The following is a 25,663-nucleotide window of genomic DNA, read 5'->3' on the forward strand; positions in this document are numbered from 1 at the left end:
CTTGAAAAAGAGAAGTTTAGCTAATGGGGTGCATGCTAGTGAAAAGCAGAGCCATTAGTCAGCTATAACTCACATGGATGGTTATCTGTTACCCTGGTAGGCATTTAGCATGATGATAAACCTGAGTTCAAGACTGAAAAAAAGGTGATCAGTAGTTAAGAAATACTGGTCTTACTAAATACTATTATGTGAAATAATAATTATTTTAACACATAGCACTCAAACATTTCAAAGATATTCTCTATGCCCTAGAAAAATCAAGACAAACTGGTAATAACTGTCCTACAAAAATTGTTCAGCAATAGTAAGTCCGTGTGCAACAGACAACTGTCACGTTAAAAAAAAGCCAAAGGAAAAAAAAACACATCCTAAAAAATGGTATAATCTAGTTCTTAAAATAGCTTGAAACATTAAATTAAGAATGTTGATTAAAAAACCTTTCTACATTTCTTAACAAGTCTGGGGCAATAATTATATTGGACATGTACCTTAAAATCAAAGTGTTCAAACTACAGATCTGCTTGGGAGGAGATCTAGAGATAGGTCATACAACCTTTTTAAAACTACTGTTGTTGTTGTTGTTAGCTGCTGCTGATTCGGCCCTCAGCTTTTGGTGACCTCATGTACAACAGGATCAGACTATTGTGACTCAAAGGGTTTTCACTGGCTGATATTCAGAAGTAGATCACCAAGTCTTTCTTCCTAGTTTATCTTAATCTGGAAGCTTCACTAAAACCTGTTCAGCATCACAGCAACATGCAAGCCTCTGGTGACAAATGAGTGGTGGCTGAGCTTTAAGTACACTGGCTGGGAATCTAACCTGGGTCTCCCGCGTGGAATGTGAGAATTCTACTAATGTTACGGATTGAACTGGGTCCCTCCAAAAATATATGTTGTAAATCCTAACTCCTTTAATGATTATAAGGAGCCCTGGTTGCACAGTGGTTAAAACATTTGGCTGCTAACCAAAAAGTCGGTTGTTCGAACCCACCAGCCATTCTGAGGGAGAAAGGTATGGCAGCCTGCTTCTATAAAGATTTACAGGCTTGGACACCCTAGGAGGCAGTTCTATTTTGTTCTATAGAGTCACTAGGAGTCGGAATTGACTGGAAGGCAGTGGGTTTGGGTTTTTTTGACTTGTAGTGGTTATAATCCCATTTGGGAATGCGTTTTTCTTTGTTACGCTAATGAGGCAGTATTATGTAGGGTGTGTCTTAAGTCAATCTCTTTTAAGACATGAAAGAGCACAGATGGGGGAAGACAGATGCTACACCACAGGAAGATCATCAAGGAACCAAGAAACAGAGCTGGTAAAGAGACAAACATGGACCTTCCCCAAGAGATGAAACAGGAAGAAAGCCTTACCCTAGAACTACCCAGTGCCGTCGAGTCGATTCCAACTCATATCGGCCCTATAGGACAGAGTAGAACTGCCCCATAGAGTTTCCAAGGAGTGCCTGGCAGATTCAAACTGCCAACCCTTTGGTTAGCAGCCGTAGCACTTAACCACTATACCACCAGGGTTTCCCCCCTAGAACTAGTGGCCTGAATTCAGACTTCTGGCCTCCTCAACTGGGAGAAAAGAAATTTCTGTTTGTTAAAGCCACTCACTTGTGGTATTTCTGTTACAGTGGCACTAGATAGCAAAGATATCTACTGAAGCACCACTGCCCTCAAAAACAGTTGCCATCATGTTGATTACGATAGGAAGCAAAATCTCATAGTTTAAGCAAGGCATCATAAGGATACAGGGGAGTGGGTACTGCTGAATCAAAAGCCAATTCAATTTAGTTTGTTTTTTGTTATCCTGTTATTTCAGGCAAATGGCATAAGAAAACATTCTTGCCAAGGGTAAAATCATACAGTACAATGCTGGCAACCTTTGAGGTTTTAAGGACCCAATAATCTTACTGCTCTATTTTATTCTGTTGACATTAGTGCAGGGTAAAGCTCAACAGGATTAGATCCAGTGTAAGATATTCACCGTAATAAAAAAGGCACTAGCTCAAGACAGACATTTAAGGAATAATACCAATTCTATACTAACTCTTCCAGAAAAGAGAAGACAAGGGAACACTGTTGAGCCCATTTTACGAGGCCAGCATTATCACAATAATAAAACTAGACAAGAACATTATAAAAACAGAACAGCAAAAATGAAAAATCTCACCCTATATGAGGCTAATATACCCCCCTTAGGAACATAGATGTAAATAAAAATAAAAATGAAAAATAAAAATTCTTAACAAAATATTGGCAAATTTAATCAAGCCACAAAAAGAAATAATTCATTATGGCTTAGTGATACAAGATCGATTTATTATGTGAAAATCAATCAAGGTAATTCATCATATTAATAAAATTTAAAAAGAAAAACCATACGATCACAACAAAAGATACAGGAAAAGCATTTGGCAAAATACAACATCCATTAATGACTAAAAAAAAATAAAAACTCTCAGAAACTAAAATAGAAGTGAACTTCCCTTGCAGGACATCTTGATAAGGGGCATGTATGAAAAACCTACAGCTAAGATCATACTTAATGGTGAAAAACTGAATGCTTGCTCCTTAAGATTGAGAACAAGATAAGAATGTCTGTTTTCATCACCGTATTCAACATTGACCTGGTCGTTCCAGTCAATGCAATACGGCAAGAAAAAGTAATGGAAGACATACCGACTGCAAAGAAAAAAAGTAAGACTATCTTTAATCAGCAATAACATGGCTGTCTGCATAGAAAATCCTATGGATTTAAAAAATTCTACTAGAACAAATAAATGAATTTTGCAAGGTCACAGAACACGAGGTCAATATACCAAAATCAATTGAATTTCTACATACTACAAACAACTGGGAACTGAAATTAAAAAGATAATGCCAATATAGTAGCAATAAACACATAAAATATTCAGAGGTAAACATAAGAATATATGTGCAAACTACAAAGGTACTTGAGAGAAATTAAAGAACACCTAAACAAATGATGAGTCGGAATCGACTCGACAGCACTGGGTTTGGATTTAAACAAATGAAGAGATATGCCATGTTCATGGACTGGCATATTCAGTATCATTAAGCTGTCAATTCTCCCGAGATTGATTTATATATGCAACACAATCTGAGTCTCAATCTCACTAGAGACATGCTTTTTCCTAGAAATTACAAGCTGATCCTAAAATGTATATGGAAATGCAAAAGACCTAGAATATTGAAAGTTAAGAGAAATTACAATTTCTGATTTCAAAACTTACTATTAATCTACACCGTCTACATAGTTTTGTATTGGTATAAGACAGACATAAAAATTAATGGAACAGGATAGAGAAGTAGAAACAGACCCACATATATGTGCTCAACTGATTTTCAACAAAGGTGCCAATGTAATCAAATGGGGAAAGACCAGTCTTTCCAGCCAACGGTGTTGAAACAATTGGATACCTATATGGAGTGGGGGCTGGGTAGGGGGAGACAACCTCAATCTTTACTTCACACATTTACAAAAATTAACCTGAAAAGGTACACAGACCCAAAATTAGGACACTGTAAAATTTCTAGAATAAAACATAGGATAAAATCTTTGAGATTTCATTTAGGCAAAGTTTCTTAGATAGGACACTAAAAAACATGAATTATCATGGAAAAAAGATAAATATGACTTCATCAAAATTAAAAATAAGTTTTCCTATAAGACAACATTAAGAAAATAAAAACACAAGCCACTGACTAGGAGAAAATATCTGCAAAATATATATTTAAGGACTTGTACCCAGAACACACTAAGAGCTCTTATAACTTGACAAATCATGTGATTTAAAAAAAAAAAAAAAACTCAAAAGATTCGAAGACATTTACTTCATCTAAGATACATGAAAGGCAAATGAACATAAGAAAAAATGCTCAACATAATTAGTCACTAGGAAAACACACATAAAATTAGCATAAAATACCATTATATATGCACTAGAACTTAGAATACCTAAACTTAAACATCAAGTGCTGAAGAGGATGTAGAGCACCTGGAAATCTCATACATTGCAGATGGGACTGTAAATGGTACAACAATTTTAGAAAACAGTTTCCCAGTTTCTTAAAAAGTTCAACTTACTAACAATGCTAAAATCTCATTCCTAGGTATTTACCCATGGGGAATGAAAACATATGCCCCCACAAAAACCTGTAAACGAACGTTTACAGTAGCTTAATTATAATAGCCCAAACCTAGAAACACCCAAATGTCCATCAACTGACTGATGGATAAATTAATTTTTTGTATTCAATAAGAGTAACTCAGTATTTAAAAGTTAAGAACTACTAATACATCCAACAACACTAATTAATCTCAAAAAACACCATGCTGAGTGAAAGCAGTCAGTCATAAAAGGTATGTATTGTATGATTCCATTCACATGAAGTTCCAGAAAAAGGCAAGCTACAGTGACAGAATGCAGATTAGTAGTTGCTAGGGGTGAGGGACAAGGAGAGCTTGATGAGTGCAAAGAGGCATGAGGGAACATTTTAGAATAATGAAAATATTCTGTATCTTAATTGTGGTAATATACAATGTATACTGTACAATGTTGGCATAACTCAGAGAACTCTACTCTTAAAATGGGTGGATTTTATTTAATGTAAATTTATCTCAATAAAGGAATTACAAACAACTGAATAAACAAATTTCCCCTGTACACCTCAAAGTTTATTTTCTGAGGTTCAAATGATATAACCAAATTTAGCTCAAGTTGACAGAGAATGATATAAAAGCTTTCTTAAGAACCAGAAGAATTTGAACAATTGCTTCCAAATTTTATGGGTCTCTCAGATGTGAAGGTCCTCAGCTGTAGTTTGGCTACCTCAGGGTTCAGTCTCTTACCTACTCAGGTTTTATAATCTCATATTACTTAATAAATTTAGTCATTTCATATTACTAAATCTAGTACACCTTCCTGACTGAACAAATTATTTGTAACAACAGATGCCAAATTCCTGAATTAAAATCTATCCATGACCTTATTTATTAACAGAAAGATTCTCTAATACGTATAGGCCCCTATCTTCAGTTTACAAAAAATGGGGTATTTATTCCCTTTAGAACCTTTTTTTCTGCAGAAAAAGAAGTTATTAATAATACTGCCTAAAGACCCACATGGACTACATACAGCTGAATCTTCAGGTTTTGTCATTTTATCAGATACTTATCTTTTGATTTTCTTACTAGGATATAACTTCTTTTTTGTCATCTATCCTTGTGGTTTTCTTTTTTTGCAATATAATGAAAATTATGTCAGTGTCTTAGTTTCTTAGTGCTGCTGTAACAGAAATATAACAAGTAGGTGGCTTTAATGAAGGGAAATGTATTTTCGCACAGTTTAGGAGGCTAGAGTCCAAATTCAGGGTGCTGCCTTGAGGGGAAGCTTTCTCTCTGGGGGAAAGTCCTTGGTCTCTTTCTAGCTTCTGCTCCTCAGTGATTTTCTTGCAGCATAAACACCTACCTTCCCTCATCTGTGCTTGCTTACTTCTGTGCCTAATCTGCTCAAAAAAGTGATTGGCTTAAAACACACCCTAAACTGATAATGGCCTCATTAATATAACAAAGAAAACCCTACTCCTAAATGGGATTAGGATTTACAACACGTATTTTGGGGGAACATAATTCAATCTCTAAAAGGTTAAGAAATATTTCATGAAACAGTCAAAGGAATATTATATATTAAGTACAGGTTTTTCTCCACAACCTTAGGAAACAAGAATTGAGGAGAAACCAAAATGGAAATTACTGAAGGAGGATAAAACACATCCATGCTTAACCCTTCTAAAGCACGGTCACATTTTATGGCAGAATAAAATTTTTAAAAATACAGTTTCTACTTTAAATATGAGTGGAAGAGAGATCTTGTTTTATACTTGAAAATCAACCTTCATAACCTTTACAGTATAATGTACAGCCCTATACACTGCATTTGAAATGTTAAAAGCCCTAGTAGCACAATGATATTTCAAGAACTGTAGAGAATTGAGACTTCTAACCACAGTAAGTATCCTCTGAAATTTTCACTCCAGTTCTTGCTTAGCCATCACCAAAGTGAAAAATACGGGTATTTATGAATAGAAGAAAGTGAAAAATACGGGTATTTATGAATAGAAGAGGCTGGAGTTTTTTCCTATGAAAAAAGTTAGTAAGCTCATGTGTTAGGTTAACTGCCAACAATTAAAAATGATGAGAAAAATGTAAAAAAAAAAAAAAAAGTAATTTTAAAAAAGTAAATAGTAGTAATAATAAAGTAAGACTTTATGAACCACAGGACAACATCTGTTCTTATTTTCCAGAATCCAAAGGATAAGAAAAAATTCCAAATGCACTCTGCAAAAATATTTATAATCTTGGTAAACGAAAAAGATTTGAAAATAAGCTTTCTCCTAACAGAAACTAAACCTTTTCAATCTGGAAACAGTTACATCTCATTTGTAGAAATCTGCCTATTTTCTGAGCAGATGTTAACTTTCAAGTTGGAAACCTATATAAAACTAGTAAAATTCCTTTGGTGGGAATTCTGAGAAAGTTTTCTTAAATGATCATAATTACATCTGGTTGTGTTACAAAAGGACAATTCCACAGCCTATGATTCAAACCCTACCAACATTGTTTTTCTGATGTAGATATAAATGCTATCTGAAATATCCTGTTAACACATGCATTCATGAGATTTTGTCATTTAAACAGTATGTAAGGAATTAAAAAAAATTTTCATCGTGGTATAATACAACACAAAGCTTGCCACCCTAACCATTTTAAGCATACAATTCAATGACATTAATTACATTGACAATGTGTGTAACCACTACCATCCAAAACTTTTTCATCAGCTAAAAAAGAAATTCAGTAAGCAATAACTCATTCCTTCCTCCCCCAAGTCCCTGGTAGCCACCAATCTACTTTTGTTTGGATGCATTTGCCTATTCTAAATACTTCATATAAATGATATCATACAATATTTGTCCTTTTGTATCTGGCTAATTTCACTTTTTTTTTTAAATTTTACTTAGCATAATGTTTTAAAACTTCGCCCATGTTACAGCATGTATCAGAACTACATTTCTTCTTATGGCTGAATAATATTGTCTTAGTCATCTAGTGCTGCTATAACAGAAATACCACAAGTGGATGGCTTTAACAAAGAGAAGCTTATTCTCTCACAGTCTAATAGGCTAGAAGTCCAAATTCAAGGTATCAGCTCCAGGGGAAGGCTTTCTCTCTCTGCTGGCTCTGGAGCAAGGTCCTTGTCATCAGTCTTCCCTGGTCTGGGAGCATCTCAGCACAGGAACCTCAGGCCCAAAAGATGCGCACTCCTCCCAGCACTGCTTTCTTGGTGGTATGAGGTTCCCATGTCTCCCTGCTCACTTCTCTCTTTTATATCTCAAAAGAGACTGGCTTAAGACACCACCTAATCTTGCAGACCTCATCAGTGTAACTGCCACTAATCCATCTCATTATATCATAGTGACAGGATTTACGACATATACGGAAATCACATCAGAAGATAAAATGGGAGACAATCATACAAAGGAATCATGACCTAGCACAGCCAAGCAGACAGATATTTTGGGGGGACCCAATTCAATCCATGACATATCCCATTGTATATATCCATTCATCTGCTGATGGACACTCGGGCTGTTTAAACCTTTTCACTATTGTGAATAATGCTGTAATGAACATCGGTCTACAAGCAGCTGAGTTCCTGCTTTCAAGTCTTCTGGGTATATACCTAGGAGTGGAATTGCTGGGTCATATTGTAATTCTAGGTTTAACTTTTTGAAGAACTACCAAACTGTTTCCACAGTAGCTGTACCACTTTACATTCCCAACAGCAATGTATGAGGATTCCAATTTCTCTACATCCTCACCATTGTGGTTCTGATTTGCATTTAGTCCCTAATGACTAATGATGTTCAGCATCTTTTTGTGTGCTTATTGGCCATTTACATATTTTCTTTGGAGAAATTTCTATTGACATCTTTTGCCCATTTTTTAATTCGGTTGTCTTTTTGTTATTTCAGTTGGTGTTTGGGAGAATAAGTGGCAAGGCCAGAAGTATATAAAAATTTCAATAACACTTATTTTCTGCCAGTCTTTTTCCTTGCTCCTCTCCTATCTTCCAACACATTATTGCCCTCTCCCCACAACTGCCTAGGTTTGAAGTATTTCAGTGCCACCTAAAAGCTCCTAACTAGTCCTGTCCTCCACCAAAGGCATTCATATTCCAAAATTCTCCCTTTCTGCATTAAAATGTTCATTCCCTTGAAACATTATGAGGCCAACCAAACTTAAATAAGAATAGTCCTGATTTACCAATATTTTGGGAATAGATATACTTGTTACAAGGGGGAACAAGCTGCTGGCAGAAGCAGGAAAATCCACCATGCTGAAGAACTAGGAACACCTGTTCTTCCCGAGTTACAGATAGAGCTGTTCAAAAAAGCTTCTCTCTTCTTCCCACAGCTATTTCATAGAAATCTTGTAACCATTCTAGCTACTATAACCATCAAACTCCTTCCCAAGTTCAGTCTCTATTCTTTTGTTTACCTGGACAAAAGAAATAGAGTCATCCCCATCCCAGGTACTGACTTCCACAGGGGGCTTCTATCTTAGGACTCATCTCCACCCTAAATGTGTTTCATTGGGATAGGATCAAGTAGATGGAATATCAGCAGGCTGGGTCTTAGAATGAAAGGAGGAAAAAATCATGTAACATAAATCATTATGCATGCCATTAAATATGCCAGATAAATTTCTGTGTTCTTCAGAGTTTTCTGCTCAGGTAGCAAATTCTTTTTGGCATAAATTAAAAATTAGAGGAAACACTGAGTGGTAGAAGTAGATAAATTAGAAGATGGGTTTAAAATCTGGTGATTCATAATGTTCAAACTACTTAAGCCAAGCTGGTATGAGTCTGAGCTCACGTTCAGCATGCTTCTCAAGAGTTTAGATACCTGAGAGTTCAAAGGAAGTATATGGACTACCAAATGTTAGTTTTACCCAAATTTCTTTAACTATACTCATGTCTAGCATATCTGTTATCTTTTCACTTATGGTCACTTTAGATTTGATATGTAATTAATAGAAAATGGAGCTAACCTTCCTCCGACTTATCTTCCAGTGGCGGCGGGGTTATTTCCTGAGCCACATGGAAAGAAAAAAAGAAACAAACACAAAACTGGGTTTGACAAGAAGGCGAGACAATCTCTTAATTAGATTTTGTTGCATTTATTAACTGTCCCCATTCCAAGAAATAAATTGAAGTGCTTAGAGTTTCTAATCATATTTTTTTAAATTTTAGAAACTGCACAAATAAAATAGAAATTTAAAAATTACTTACAATCATTCTGCCAGACCAAGAAATATACTGTTGTAATTTTTCCAAGATTTTTTCTCATTTGTACCCATCAATTTTTTTTTTTTTTTTTTAAACACAGTTGCCATGGCACAGTACTTGCCAGAGAACATGGGGTATTGGATAAATATCTGCAGTAAATTTTCACCAACACCTTTACCCATTTATCAAATAGCACCCTATTTTTCTTAATAATTTTAGATGAGCATTTTGGGGCTCATATAATTTTTTTTTTCATTTTCATTTCTAAGACTAAACTTAGCAGGGAGATAACTGAAGAATAATAAGCCCAGGAGTCTCAAGTGTATCCTAGGTTAATTGTTTTGAAAAAAACAAATTAGAGGTAATCTGACAGCGACAATGCCAAAAGCTTTTAAAAATATATTGACACTTTAGTTGGTTTTTAATATCTGGTCTCGAGTTCTCCAACTAGGAGGAGGGTCAATATATATCCATCTATGTAAAGAAATTATCATTAGACATACAATATTTTTATTCTTCATTTTAGAGGTAAATTTAAAAAGGGAGGTGATGTGAGTACAATTCAGAATTTTTTTTTACACAAATTCTTACATTTTGGGAGAGAAAATCATGAAATACATATAAGATACACACCTGTTAAATGTAATTGCAGTTTAAAACACATTAAAATGTTACCACTGGAAAAGGCACTCAGAAAATATCTGGTCAAAGCCCCTCATTTTATAAACAAGCAATCTGAAGCTCGGAGAAACTAAACGACTTGCTCCAGGGTCACAAGCCTATTTAGTGGCAGAAGGACTAGAACCTTGGTATTCTGTTGCTCTTCTATTATGCTACCATGATTCAAGAAAACAATAGAATTCTGATAAATTTCTTAAATTTCAGAGATGGTAATTTTTTTTCCTTCCTCCATAGTTTATTAAAGAGAACATGAATCCAATTACTATATTTCTTTGGCTGATACACACCCACTCAAGCACTACTCATTTACTCGTTTATTCTACCCTCTTGATTTTCCCCAGATAGTTCATTTTTTTAAAAAAATCATGTTTTAGGAATTCTAAAACAGCCTAATATTTTGGGAATAAACACACTTGTTAGAATGAAGAACAAACCGCTGGAAGATGCAGGAAAATGTTTTACCTTGAAAGTGAATGCAGAACACACATGTTTATTACTAAAACAAAAGGCTATTCTCACCACCCCTACCATTGTTAGTAAGAATTTAGAATTCTGGTTGACCTCTTAGAGAGGTAAAATTCCACCCTCGGTGGGAGAAGCTGCGACTCTGCGAAAGCAGCTACAAATAACATGCTGGGAAATTTAGCAGGCACTGTTATTATATCCTGTTTATACTGTCATTTTTCCTATCAGTGGGATATTATTTATACAGACCCCACCCATGAACTTCTTGTTTATCATACAAATCCTTCAAATCTATAAAAAGAAACCTCTGTATTTGTTTCTGGAACATTAACATGTGTTATAATTTTGCACCTCACACACTTTTTCATTTAGCATTTGTTTTGTTATGCACCACTCGTTCTATTTTTATCTAAAGGTTGATTTATTTCATTACTTCACATATTAGAGCTGAACTTAATCAACTTTTAAAAAGAGTTCATTACAAGGCAAGATTCTGGAGCACCACGTCCTAAACTACATTTTAGGGTAGGTTTCATCAAGCAGATATTCCTCTAAGATACATTTGACTAATTTGTTTAAAGACAAAAAAAAAAAAATGTATCTTTATACTGATCAGGAGAGCCCTGGTGGTACAGTGGTTAAGAGTTATGGCTGGTAACCAAAAGGTCAGCAGTTCAAATCCACCAGCTGCTGCTTGGAAACTCTACGGGGCAGTTCTACTCTGTCCTATAGGGTCACTATAAGTTGCAATCAACTCGACAGCAATGGGCTTATTTTGTTTTGTTTTATGATATACTGATCTGGTACCCTAGTGAATGACTTCTGGATGCCTACATGATCCCTTAACCAGGCACACTTTACCCTAGGTGTGCCAATTATGAGGGCCAGACTTTATTTTTGTTCTAACACAGTATTCTCTAGCTAGATCTCGTCTCTAGAATGAGAAGCCCCGCAACTGATTTCAGCATAATAGCTGGATGGGCTGGGAGAAAAAATGTAACACAATCAAGGATACATGAGAAACACATGAATTCAGTAACCTGCCCAATAGGAAAATGAACCATTCCGGTTATCAACCATCCTCTCTTCTCTTCTTTCCCCTGCCTTATATAAATAATTAAATTAAAGTAGACAAAAGAAAAATGTGAGTTCCTTAAGGACAGAAATTCATGTAGCACTTCTTGAGCAAATGAACACTTGTGGAAAGGGAGCACTACTGGACACTGTCATGCTGGACAATTGTTCACACATGTAACTTGGTGTTGGCATCACCAACAGTCAGTTCCTTTATTCTACAAGGCAGCTAGGTAAATATAAAATGTTCAGAGTACATACACAATGCTAGATTCTCTGGGGATAAATAAGAAGAGGTTATTGCATTTGATATTATGCTAGTATGTATAACTGAAATGAGTACTAAACCTCAGGGTAGTGAACTAAGTGTAACTAATAAATAAATAGTTGGCATCGGCTAAAGTGATCCAAGAAGGCAGAATGAGATAATCTTGATAAACAGGAATTGATGAAGCTGAGATGAGGAGGAGAAAGGCACCCTAGGTACAACCAACAATTTTGAAGCATCCAAGTGAGCAGAATTCTGGAAACGGTAAGTGAATTTAGCTAGGGAGTATACCAAATAGAAGATGGCAATAAAAAAGAAGGCTGGAAGTCAGATTATAAGATGTTTCATTTTTAAGACAATGAAGTACCAAATCAAAGATTTCTGATCAAGGGAGGATAAATGCATGCTTTTAGTTTAGGAATGAAGGGGAAGAACAAGTAGTACAAGGGTGAAATTGGGGGAAAATGATTTTAATAGCACCAAATCCTGTGGTTAGGGTGGGAAGTAAGACCATACTGGATTTCAAATACTGAACAGAATAAATATTTACAAAAACAAAAACATTTTTCTTTTAAAAGATGGCTTATAAGTAGGAATCTTCATTTTTAAGACAGACAAACTCATTTTGCTAGAAGAAATGTAAACATATATAAAGAACATAACATATTGGGGTTTATATTTTCTTTAATCACTTATATCAAATGTTATTTAAAAAAATTTCCAACAAAATTCAATCTAAAATGCATAAAATTGTTTTATGTTGATCATATTGATTACACTAGGAATATTTACTTAAAGAAATTATACAACAAAATTCATTTGTTTCAATTCAAAATAGTTACTTAAATTATTTGAGATATCACTGAATCCAACATAACTTGCTTTGGTTATATGTAATTATTAAACAGAAAAGATATTTAAAGTGGTGTTGGTATTTCATGTATCATCAAATATTTCTGTATTGCCTTTATAAATTGCAATAGAGTAGGAAGAATAAAAGATTGAACGTCAGAAGTGTGTTCTGAGTCCCACTCTACCACAACGTCACTATTTGACTTTGAACAGATCACTTAAACTATTTGGACCATTGTTTCTTTACATATACAATGAAAGAAAGAGTTAAGTTCAAAGCACTCTTTCTTACTTAATCTTAGAGGTGGTTGGTTTTGTAAGAAACCATAGATGAGCTTTGAAGAAGCAGTTTCGAAACACTGGTAGGGCCAGTAGAACTCAAATTATACAAGAGTATGAAGTCAATGAGGGATAGGAGAAGAGGGAAAAAAAAGTTAATACCATAGACTACTTTCTTGGGAACTTCTGCCAAAAAAGGTTAAGTATAAGTAAGGAAAATAACCAAAGAGAAGTAGGGTCAACGGAAAAAATGTTAAGGCTGGGAAGACAAGCATGTTCATAGGTTAAGGAGAAGGATCAGTGAAGAGGGAGATATTTAAAATACAAAGGGGACAAAGGTGATAATAAAAATAACAAAATATATAATAAATAGGTAATAATATGGAAGTAAATCTTAAAAAAGAAAAAAGAGCACTCAGAAGATAAGTAGAAGAGTTAAAGGGAAGAAACTTAAAGACTTCATAACAGATGGAGAAGCAAGAAGACAGGCTGTCTGCTAAGAGTGCAAAAGGTAGAGTTTGGCTCAGAACCTGAAGTGATGAGGGAAAGCTGTTATGGAGATAGGAAAATAGGGATAAAGATGAATAAAATTCAATACTGAAAACAGCATTAATCTTTTTCTAAGTTAAGAGGCTAGAAGAATATTTATAACACTGACAAAAGCAACATAATTGGGAAGGAAAACCAGTTTGGGGAACAAAATAATAGATTCAATTTTAAATGTGCAGTGTTTGAAAAGATAAGAAGCCTGAATAAAAATGTCGTAAAAGAGAACTGGAAGGAAATATAACACCAGAATACAAAAAAAGTTATTTTTTTTCCCTTAAAGTAGTAAGGCTCAAATATGCAACTTTAAGAGTTATCAAAAAAGAAGTGACAGCTTAAGTTTTAATGATGATGATGACAAATATCTATAGCTCTAAAAGAGAGTTTTATAAAGCAATTTCACAAGTGAGCTGAAACTTTCACAAGACGAATTCAAGGAACTCTTCTGTCTGGGGAAAGGGCAAATGACTAAGACCACACCTTTCGGAGACACCAAATAAATATGAAGCAAACATTGAATGGCTAGAAGAAAAAGAAGAGAATCAGGAAGTATCAATATGGAGACGGTATGGGGTAGAAAAAGGATGGACCATGTGATAAAACAAATAAATATGTAAATATATTTTCAAAAACAGCAGGATGCATCCTGATGACTTTTACTTAGTAAGGCAATGCTAAACATTGTTAATCCATTGACATTAATGTCTGGAAAGCTAACCACAATAGGTTAACTTTAGGTCTAACCTGGAGCAGTACGTCTCAAACCTAAAGCTGGGGGAGCCGGTTAAAAAGCAAGTTCAGATTCAGTAGATTTAGGGTGGTACTCTCTATTTTTACATTTCTAACAAGCTCCCAGCTGATGCCAAAACTGCTGTTCCATGGCCTATATTTGAGTACTAGACATTAGAACATATCCCTGGGTTTCCCTTTTCAAAAAGGTAATATTTGATATATCATGCTTAACCCATTACAGTATTTCTAATGCTCTTAGACATGCCTAAGGAATGCCTTTCTAAGGTATTTTATTATGATCTGCATCAATACTGGATGGGTTTCCAAAGCTAGTATTTCAAAAGTCCAAGATGATTTAAGATGCAGAGTATTCAGACATGCTCTCCCCTCCTCCCAGGACAAAAATCAGCTTTGTGATGCTGTCCTGTAACACTAAAATTTTGTCATTTTTTAGGCTGGCAAATTAGAAAATATTATTGTTTCTAATCTTAGAGCTGAAGTAAAAGTGCTAGATAACAACACTGCATCTTTTCACAGCACTCATCAGTAGGTTTCAGTAAAACCTGCTTACTTGCTCTCACAGTGTCTTTAGCAGCATAACTAAGTCCTTGAAGATAAAGGAAATAACTTGTTTAAAAATGTGCTATTGAAGAATACCTAAAGATTACAACAATTAAATTCACACACTGTTTACGATTTGTGTTCTCTTTAAGATTTCTATACTGAAAGACATACATTTAATTAGTCTTTTACCATGAACAAAGGTGTTATTATGAACTTTCCCCCCAAAATGTGTGTCAACTTGGCTAGGCCATGATTCCCAGTATTGTGTGGTTGTCTATGTTTTGCATTCTGTTGTAATTTTCCTGTGTCCTGTAAATTCTACTCACATGATGTTAACAAGGTGGGATTAGTGGCAATTATGTTAATGAGGCAGGACTCAATCTACAAGATTAGGTTATGTCTCAAATCAATTTCTTTTGAGATGTAAAAGAAAGAAGCAAGCAGAGAGACATGAGGGCCTCATACCACCAAGAAACATGAGCCAGGAGAATAGTGCGTCCCATGGACCCGGGGTCCCTGGGATGAGAAGCTCCTAGTCTAGGGAAAGATTGATGACAAGGGCCTTCCTCCAGAGCTGACAGAGAGAGAGAGCATTTCCCTAGAGCTGACGCCCTGATTTTGGACTTCTAGCCTACTAGACTGTGAGAAAATAAACTTCTGTTCGTTGAAGCCACTCACTTGTGGTATTTCTGTTATAGCAGTACTAGATAACTAAGACATGTATCATTTATAAAAATATATTATGTGTATGTGTACACACACGTGCACACACACAAACACATACACATATTACAGAAGACTGGCAGACCTTAGATTCTTAGGATGAAAATAAAGACTCATTTCATTTTTTAACTAAATTAATGGTTAATAACAATCTTTTAGGTAAATTAGCTTTAGTATGTATCAATGTCTGGGGGACAGAAATAATATCTTAAGACTGGAATGTACTGCTGAAGATCAAATCCAGTATTTCAGTGTTGTTGATGGGTGCTGTAGAGTTGGTTCCAACTCATTATCAACCTCATAGCAATCCTATGTACAACAGAATGAAACGCTGCCCCATCCTGTGCCATCCTCACAATCACTGCTATGACTGAGCCCCTTGTTGCAGCCACTTGTGTAAACCCTCCTCATTGCAGGTTTTCCTCTGACCCTATACTTTATTAAGCATATCTTTCTCCAGGGATTGGTCATTCCTCATAACATGTCCAAATTAAGTGAGATGTAGTCTCGTCATCCTTGCTTCTAAGCAGCATTCTGGATGTAACTTCTTCAAGGTAGATTTTTTCATTCTTCTAGCAGTCCATGATATATTCAATCTTCTTCAACAACACCAAAATTCAAAGGCATCTAATTTTTCTTTGGTCTTCCTTATTTGCTGTCATGGACTGAATTATGTCCCCCTGACAAAATGTGTATATTAACTTGGTTAGGCCATGATTCCCAGTATTCTGCAGTTGTCCTCCATTTTGTGATCGTAATTTTATGATAAAAAGGATTAGGGTGGCATTGTAATACCCTTACCAGGTCACATTCCCAATCCAATATAACGGAGTTTCCCTGAGGTGTGGTCTGCACCACCTTTTATCTCTGATAAGGTAAAAGGAAAGGGAAGTAAGCAAGGAGTTGGGAACCTCATATCACCAACAAAGTAGTGCCAGGAGGAGGGCGCATCCTTTGGACCTGAGGTTCCTGCGCTGAGATGCTCCCAAACCAAGGGAAGGCTGATGACAAGGAGCTTCCTCCAGAGCCAGTAGAGAGAGAAGCCTTCCCTGGAGCCAGCGCCCTGAATTTGGACTTCTAGCCTACTAGACTGTGAGAAAATAAACTTCTCTTTGTTAAAGCCATCCACTTGTGGTATTTCTGTTATAGCACCACTAGATGACTAAAACATTCACTGTCCAGCTTTCGCACGCATGCGAGATGATTGAAAATACCACGGCTTGGGTCATGTGCACTTTAGTCCTCAAAGTGACATATTTGCTTTTTAACACTTTAAAGAGATCTTTTGCAGAAGATTTGCCCAATGCCATATGTTGTCTGATTTCTTGACTCCTGCTTTCACCATACTTACTCAATCTGTATGCTGAGCAAATAATCTGAGAAGCTGGATTATATGAAGAACACAGCAGCAGAATTGGAGAAAGACTCATTAACAACCTGTGATATGTAGATGACACAACCCTGCTTGCTGAAAGCAAAGAGAATTTGAAGCACTTACTGATAAAAAACAAAGACTACAGCCTTTGGACCAATAAGCAACATCATGATAAATGGAAAAAATATTGAAGTTGTCAAGGATTTCATTTGATTTTGGATTTCACTGTAGAGGTTATAAAACTGAGACACAGAGGCTGAAAAGCCTGATGAAACATAGCTTGCTAGTGGCATGTTAAAAAAAAAAAAAGGAGGCAGAGGAGCAAATTAATTTTCATATCTATCACTGTATCTTTGCCTACAAAATGTAGTTGAAAGTGTTTCTGGCTCCTCTAATGACTAAGGCATAGTTAATTTTTTTTTAAGGGTCCTATAAATCACTGAGATACAAGAAAGTGAGGCTACATACCAACAACATTCTACCCCCAAATTTAAGAATCTCATTTTAAAAAAATGCAGTCTGAATACAGAATGGCACATATACACCACATATTAGGGATGGGACTAGGGTGGGGGTAGGGTGGCAAGGGTAATGGGATGGGAAATAAAGAACAAAGAGAAGACAATGATAATAGCCATTTAACTCTCATCTTCTCAGTAATGGCTTAAGAAAGTTTTCATATACAGGAAAGTAGTTAAAAACACAACTTCCTTTATCCTCATGAATCATTTTTTAATTGGTAAAATGAGGGATTAAATTTGGAGGATTCCAAGCTTTTAAAAATGTAGTAAATAGACAGCAGTTGAATGTGCATGTGTCACAGCTACGTGACAATTAAAAGAAACTAGATCAACCCTTTTTTAGCCACAAAATAGGGAAATTTGTGCTTATTATATAAAGGGTATAAAATTTACTAGCACAAATAAAAAGAACAAAAAATCACTAGAGAAATTCCATGATATCAGACACAATGGGTTTTAAATCACAGGCATACATTATTATGCCTAAGTTGACAGATCTGCACCATGATGCAGAAATGCAAGCAATATTCCAACATCTGCACCCGCAGGCAGAAATCAGACATGACTCCAGAATAAAGGGCTCTTTAGCTCTTACCTGTTACCTGTGCAACAACTGCTTGGGAAATCCTCCGATTGGCAAGAAAGGCTTTGATTTCCTCTTTTATCACACTGCTGTCCCTCCTAACAAAAACAGAACACAAGACCAACAATGTATGTTGAAGGTAGAAATCCTCATCTTTGCTAAGAAAGGTGAAGCAGAAAGGTGGGAAGAACACAGGAAGAAAGGACACAAAAATAAAAGGCAAAGTGACCAAATGTATGAAAATATGAAATCAAAACAAACCAAGAAACACCAAACATTCAAGTCCTAAAACGTCACATCCTCAGACAGACGCTTTTGTGAGTGCGACGGCAGGTGTAAGTCTTGTACCAGAGGGTGATTTATGTTGTGTATGATTCACATTAGGAACAAGGCAGCCATACGGTACAAAGTTTCACTACTAGTAAATGAATGTATCTTATACAGACAGAAATCCTAGAAAAATAAAAAGCAACAACAAAAACAAAAATCAGATGTGAGTAGACCGTGGGTTCGCATGTTAATTATGAAACTGCCTAAATGATACTCATTTTTAAAACCTTTGATAAGATAATAAGTAGAAATCTCATCCTCATTCTCACAACTACTAAAATATTAGCCATTTTAAGAAATGTTTTGCTTTTTAATTTGCCTTCTGTTTCTTGTGTAAATAAAAAACTTTAAACTGGCATGGGTTGAATATAAAATTTTAATATTAAAAAGGCACTTATTAATTGTGCAGCACTGGGTATTACATATAAGTCAGAATACTCAGTATTTAAAAATACACTATATTCTGTATCCTCTGGATTATATATTATGGACTTCATTTTTCCTGCAGTAAGATGCCCATTATAAATTTTTTCTTATTTAAAAACTTGACTAATTCTCAGAAGACTAGACATTCACTAGATTGACCCTTAAAACTGACCAATTTCTCTCTGAATGCTGTATTTTCAAAAGAGTTACATAAATAGAGCACAGATTTTTGTTCAACTTCAAAAATAAAACAGAATAGTGGTAATTTGTTATCTAATACAGGGCTCAGCAAACTATGCCTCATGGGCTAAATTCAGCCTGCAGCCTGTTTTTGTACAACCTCTAAGCTAAGGCTGGTTTTCACAGATGAACATTTATGATCGATTTCGTGACAGGAACACTAACTTTAAACCCCAACTAGGCAAAATATTATCCCCTCCAAAAATATTCCATTCCTTTCAATAGTAGACCTGTGTTACCAAAAAAAAAAAAAAAAGCGCTGCCAACCCTGGTCTAATTATGATACAAAGGTTATGAAACTTTTATAAATCATTTTGTGAATGGAACCCAAACTCTTTACAGGGGCTCAAATTTCTCTGTAGATCATTTGGAGAAACTCATGAGAAGTATTCTATCCAAAAAGAATCAGTTGTGATATAATCGAGATCAGGTATTTCAACTTCTCGGTGAGAAGGGGCTATATACTCTGCTTGTGAATTCCATGCTCCCTTTTGGAAATTCTGGAAAAGAATAGAAAGGTCATAGTCCTGACAGCTTCGACTCTGGAGCGCTACAGTATATGCCTGATCCACTAGTTGGAGATCCTAATCAAGAAGATTTCTAAAGGAAGAAAATAGCTGCCGAACCCAGTATTTAAAATTTCCCATTCTAAGCTGGATTCTGACCTAGGTACTGCCTAGATTTCCCCCAAAATATGTGTTTGTATTTGAAATATTTCTTTGAAAAACATGCATTCATGTTTTATTTCAAAATTCTGTCCGAAAAAAACAAAACAAAACACAAAAGTATTTTTTAAAGTCAAAGTACCTAACCGCTGATTAAAATACAGGAAATGTAGAACAGTTCTCAAATACCCATTACTAATCAGTATCTTTACCAACCAATATCTATTTCAATTGGCTATGTAAATAAAACAACCAAATCATTTGGTTTCTGATACAGATGCAAAATTAATCTGACAGAAAATTTAAACAGAATATTAAATATTTCAATGTAAAGAATGTTCTAGGAAAATGAAAATTGAGTTTAAGAGAATATTTATTAAGATTAAATAAAAAATGTGTTTCGTGGGTAAAAATGATTAAATGGTATTTTCTTGACTGCCGATCTAAATTTAATTTAAAACAACTTATTTTAACTCAAATTTACCAAGAGTAGATACTAAATAATATAGAGATAACACTCAACTATTCTAACAGGGAATTATCCAGTTTGTGAATTATTCACAACTTTGCAGCATGATATTATCAAAGGAGTGCAGCAAATAAAGGAAACCCTGGTCGTGTAGTGGTTAAGAGCTATGTCTGCTAACCAAAAGGTCACCAGTTCAAATCCACCAGGCACTCCTTGGAACCTCTAAGGGGCAGTTCTACTCTGTCCTACAGGGTTGCTATGGTCAGAATCGACTGGACGGCAGTGGGTTTCGTTTTGCAGCAAATAAAAGGAAGCCCAAAACTCTGCAAGATAGCAGCAATTCACTTACCCTTTCATAGACTGTATCTTTAGATACCTGACAAGTTTCTAAGAACCCACAATGAGTAAAAAAAGCAAAACAAAACAAAATAACATACTCTTTACTCAACAGCTTTACCAGAGAAGCTTTTTCATACTGAAGAAAAAACATAAGACTTAAAAGATAAAGGTATGCTTGGGCAAGTCATTTAATCAAGTTGGGCCTTGGTTTCACCACCTGGTAAAATGAGAGCAGGCTTTTAAAATCCTTCTCCAATAACTTACAGTATTAAATGTAAATCGAAAATTTCTTAATGCAAAAATTTTTGAAACTGTAAAAGCAGTAATAAACATTGACTCTTATTTTATAAAACCTCAGAAAAGATCCCACGAAAAGTAGAAACAAATGATCCTCTGTAACCGCATAAGATTGAGGTAAACATCTGTATCAGATACTTTGAGGCACCATGAAAAGATTTCAGTGAAGTCAATTTAGATACAAGCAGTGATGTGTCATTTAGTTGGTTTTACCAAGTACTTTCAAATTAGAAATAGCATTCAACTTTCATTGTGGTCAATTCTCTTACATATTTCAAAGATTTACATTCTGCTGGGTTAGCTTTTTGACTCATAGGGTCGCTATGAGTCAGAATCGACTTGACGGCAATGAGTTTGGCTTTTTGGGGGTTGGGGTTAGCTTTGTTATTTAAACTTTCACATGTTTTTGAAGTTGTTGCTAGCTGCATAGAGACCTTATTTACAACGGGATGGGACAGTTGTAATCCACAGGGTTTTTACTGGCTGATTTTTCTGAAGTAGATCACCAGGCCTTTCTTCCTAGTCTGTGTTAGTCTGGAAGCTCCCCTGAAACCTGTTCAGCATTACAGCAACATGCAAGCCTCCACTGACAATGGCTGCCCGTGAGGTGGGTTGGCTGGGAATCAAACCTAGGTCTCCTGCATGGAAGGTAAGAATTCCACCACTAAACCAGTATCTCATAAACTTCCACATATTTCCCCTTATTCTCACCTCGCTCAGCCCTCTTTTATGACCTCCCTCTCCTACTGTTTATATTGTATCCTATGCAATCATGAGTTTCTTAGCATAAAACACCGTCATTTACTCCAATTCTAATTCTCATGTCTTCTCTTACTTCTCTTCATCTGAAATTTTACAGCCTCCTTAAAAAGGACCCCAAAAAATCCATTGCTGCTGAGTCAATTCCAACTCATGGTGGCCCTACAGGACAGAGCAGAACTGCCCCATAGGGTTTCCAAGGTACAGGTGGCGGAGCTGAACTGCTGAGCTTTTGTTAACAGCTGAGCTCTTGACCACTGTGCCACCAGGGCGTCCCCTTAAAGAGAATGAATCCCTTATTCCTCCTTTCTCTAATATAAATCTCACACTCTTCATGATTTCTATACCTCAAGACTTAATAGAATTAAAGCGAAGGGTAGGCTGACCTTTCCCCTGATTCCATACCTTACTTCCAAGATAAGCCAGCACTCTGTATTTGCATTTAACCACTAGAAATCCATGTTTTCTCCTCCTACTACCCTTTTTAAATCACTGCTAAGAGGATTCATTTATCTAGATGATTTCAACATAAGGATGAAATTCCTCCTTCCCACATTCCACTGCAGTTATTTTTATAGCTTGCTAAACTTTCCACTGTTACCTAGCCCTTTCTAATATCTGAATGAATTCATCTGTGATACCTCTTTATGGAAACATTCCTTTTTTAAGACACGATTTAACTGTCATCTATTCAGAGAAGTTCTTCCTGTTTTCCCCAGCTAAAAAAAGATCTTTTCTTCCAATGGCTAACGTCAGCATTTCAATTATACTACTCATATGTTAATGCAGTACATGCTATTCTGTTTTATGATTGTTCCTGATCTTGTATTATCTCACCTACTAGCCTATAAAGATTGTGTCTTATTCATCATTGGCTCTGCATACACAAGGGTAGAAGAGTCTGATTTGTTCAATGAATGAAAAAAAATTGTAGTATAAAAGGTTTTATAAAATGGAAAATCTGACCTAGATAATTTTTAAAACAGCTTTAAATTCTAATTCTATTCTCAAATACATTTACGCTCCCCAAATCAGAATGGAAAGGAGTTATTAATATTAGTTCAAAAAGACATTGCTTCCTTTTCTGGATATTGAGGATTGCCAATATAAAAGTGGTATTCTTAAGACCTTCCACATGCTTTTAGTTAATATATACTATTTATACTTTAAAATCCCTTAAAGGTAGTCATCTAAAAGATTGCCAGAGATGGAGAATACCTACCTAGTCAGACTCTTTCACAGTTGAAAAAAATATAATTACTTATAAATTCTTTCATTTTTGAATAAAAACCTGCTGTCTTTAATTTCCATGGAGATAAAGAAAACATAATTTAAAATTTTTAAAAGATAACTCTAAAAGGAAAACTACTTTAGCTGTATAAATGACATGGGAAGTGTATATCATGGTTATATCATCTTAATACGTACAGAACAAAAATACCCTACCTACGGAAGTAAATACCCTATTGTTAGGCCTACAGATAATCAACTTAGAAGAAAGTCTTCAAACTTTCTACAAAATACTAATACACTTATAAATTTTAATACATGAGTAGTTAAGAATAATATCTTTAATGTTTAGCATTATTAATTCTGATAAACCTCATTTGGATTGTTATTTTATAATATATACACAATAGATACACATAGGTAGATGTTCACTATTATCAGATATATAAATGTGTGTGTGTGTATACACACACACACACACACAGATCAAACAATTCCATTGCCATCGAGTTGATTATGACTTATAGTGACCCTATAGGACAGAGAAGAACTGGCCCATAGGGTTTCTAAGGAGCGGCTGATAGATTTGAACTGTCAAACTGCAGATCTTTTAGTTCAAAGCTTAGCTCTTAACCACTGTATCACAGGGTTCATATATATATATAAATACTGCACCTTGCACACTGAAGTCCCTCTAAAAGAAAAGCTCATTAAAGTTCAAGACTTATATGGATACCTCCTTTGGCATATCTCCTCTTCCCTTTCAGTATGCCTTCACTCCTCCCTAACAAAAAATAACATGATACTACTCAGTTTTGTGGTCAGAGGAAGGTAAAAAAGGAGGCAAGCAATGTTAAAGTCATTTAAGTTGGTGAATCGGGATTTTTTTAGTCTTTTGTCTTTAGTCTTATGTCTCAAGGCTGACCCAGCCTTGAGAGGACTTATGCTAAGCATGTGTACCCATGCCCCTCGTACTGCTAAGATTTGGCCTCAAATGCCCAGAGATGTAGAAATGTTCCAGAAGCTTCAATAAGAAGTCGAGAACACCTGTGGCTGGAGGCCTACCTGCCTCCTGGTCAGTATGAACTCTTAGCCAAGTTCTTGGGAAAACAGGTCTACATCCCTGAAAGAGCAGTCTGGTTTTGGACCCTAGTGGTTTTCAGTAGCAGTATGGGCATCCTGCATAGTTTTAACCTTCATAGGAAAATCTCTTTGAGCAGACTATAAATGCTTTTGGAGGTGGGAAAGAACAGGACATAGAAATTGGAACCAGCAGAAAGTCCCTATTGGCAAAGGGAATGGACAGCTTCCAAGAAGTCCTCATCAGTGTTTTCATTGCATACCACGTCTGACAGTCTTCCAGGTCTCAAACTCACTCAGCCTAGCTTCACAACACACTTGAGAAGTGCTTTTTCAGCAAGACCCAGACCCAGGGACCCTCATCCCCAAAGACTGCCATTGGCCATGACCTTCCTCATAAGGTCTCTGAGCACACTTTCTGGGGCATACTGTAGAGATTCCCCTACCTTAGTCTCCCTTCTCCCAGGACTCTTCCTAGTGGATTCAGTTGCCCTCTTTTTTTTTTTTTTTTGCCCGCAATCACAATTATTCTTCACTAATGTGTTGGGAAATGACCTTTTTATTTTACACAGATATTTGCACATTTATGGAGAAAACTTAGAAAAGTTCATTTTTAACTCTAAAGGGAACACTTTTCTTTAAAACTAACTAAAAAGTTACTGATACAGATGGGGAACATGCTTAGTGGAAAACCTGTGTGGTAAGACCATGTTTATCCCTCCTGTACATATTCTTAACTGCTATTAAACAAGCGAGCCTATGTACCTGTTTAAAGGCAAATATATATATAAATGTATATATAAAAACCCAATGCCACTGAGTCGATTCTGTCTTACAGTGACCCTGCAGGACAGAGTAGCATTGTCCCATACGGTTTCCAAGGCTGTAAATCTTTAAAGAAGCCAATTGCCACATCTTTCTTTTGCAGAGTGGCTGATGTGTTCAAACCGTCGACCTTTGGGTTAGCAGCACAACTCTTTAACCATTACACCACCAGTACTACTACATTAGTAGATACATGTTACAAACATTAAAATATGAAATGGATCTTCCTTCTAGCTCACAACTTTAAAATCCTCTGTAAAATGTTATATTCAACAATTTGTCGAGAATTTACTAGTTTTCCATTCTTTTTTTATGCTTTCCAAATCAAAAATGAATAAATCAGCAGTTTCTGACTCTTAACAAGTTAATACAGTGTATGGTTATAACTTGATCAAGTTCTACAAAAAAAATGTTAGTCTGTTGTACTGTGGGGGTTTGTATGTTGCTGTGATGCTGGAAGCTATGCCACCGGTATTTAAATACCAGCAGGGTCACCCATGGCAAATATGCTTTAGCTGAGCTTCCAGACTAAGAAAGACTAGGAAAAAGGATCCAGCAGTCTACTCCAAGATTTACCCAGAAAAAACCTTATGAATACCACTGGAACATTGTTTGACAAAGTGCCGGAAGATAAGGCTCTCAGGTTGAAAGGTACTCAAAAGATGACTAGGGAAGAGCTGCCTCCTCAAAGTAGAGTCGACCTTAATGACATGGATGGAGCCAAGCTTTTGGGACATTCACCTGCTGATGTGGCACGGCTCAAAATGAGAAGAAACAGCTGCAAACATCCATTAATAATTAGGATGTGGAATGTACAAAGGACAAATCTAGAAAAATTGGAAGTCATCAAAAACGTAATGGGACACATAAACGTTGATATTCTAGGCATTAATGAGCTGAAAAGGACTGGTATTTGCCACTTTGAATCAGACAATCATATGGTCTACTATGCCAGAAACGACAACT

General features: G+C 35.8%; 1 protein-coding gene across 8 annotated transcripts in view; it reads right to left on the bottom strand.

The window, feature by feature from the left end:
- Positions 1-25,663, bottom strand: part of HMBOX1 (homeobox containing 1) — a 298,479-nt gene that overhangs the window by 122,993 nt on the left and 149,823 nt on the right. For all 8 annotated transcript variants that reach the window (XR_010318531.1, XM_064271916.1, XM_064271913.1 and 5 more), the window contains exon 4: positions 18,050-18,135. Coding sequence is in view for 7 of the 8 variants with exons in the window: in XM_064271916.1 (XP_064127986.1) it covers positions 18,050-18,135 (86 nt within the window). In the remaining variant the exon portion in view is untranslated. The remainder of the gene's footprint in view (positions 1-18,049; positions 18,136-25,663) is intronic.

The sequence above is a fragment of the Loxodonta africana genome, chromosome 19 (assembly GCF_030014295.1).
Source record: "Loxodonta africana isolate mLoxAfr1 chromosome 19, mLoxAfr1.hap2, whole genome shotgun sequence".
NCBI classification, from domain to species: domain Eukaryota; kingdom Metazoa; phylum Chordata; class Mammalia; order Proboscidea; family Elephantidae; genus Loxodonta; species Loxodonta africana.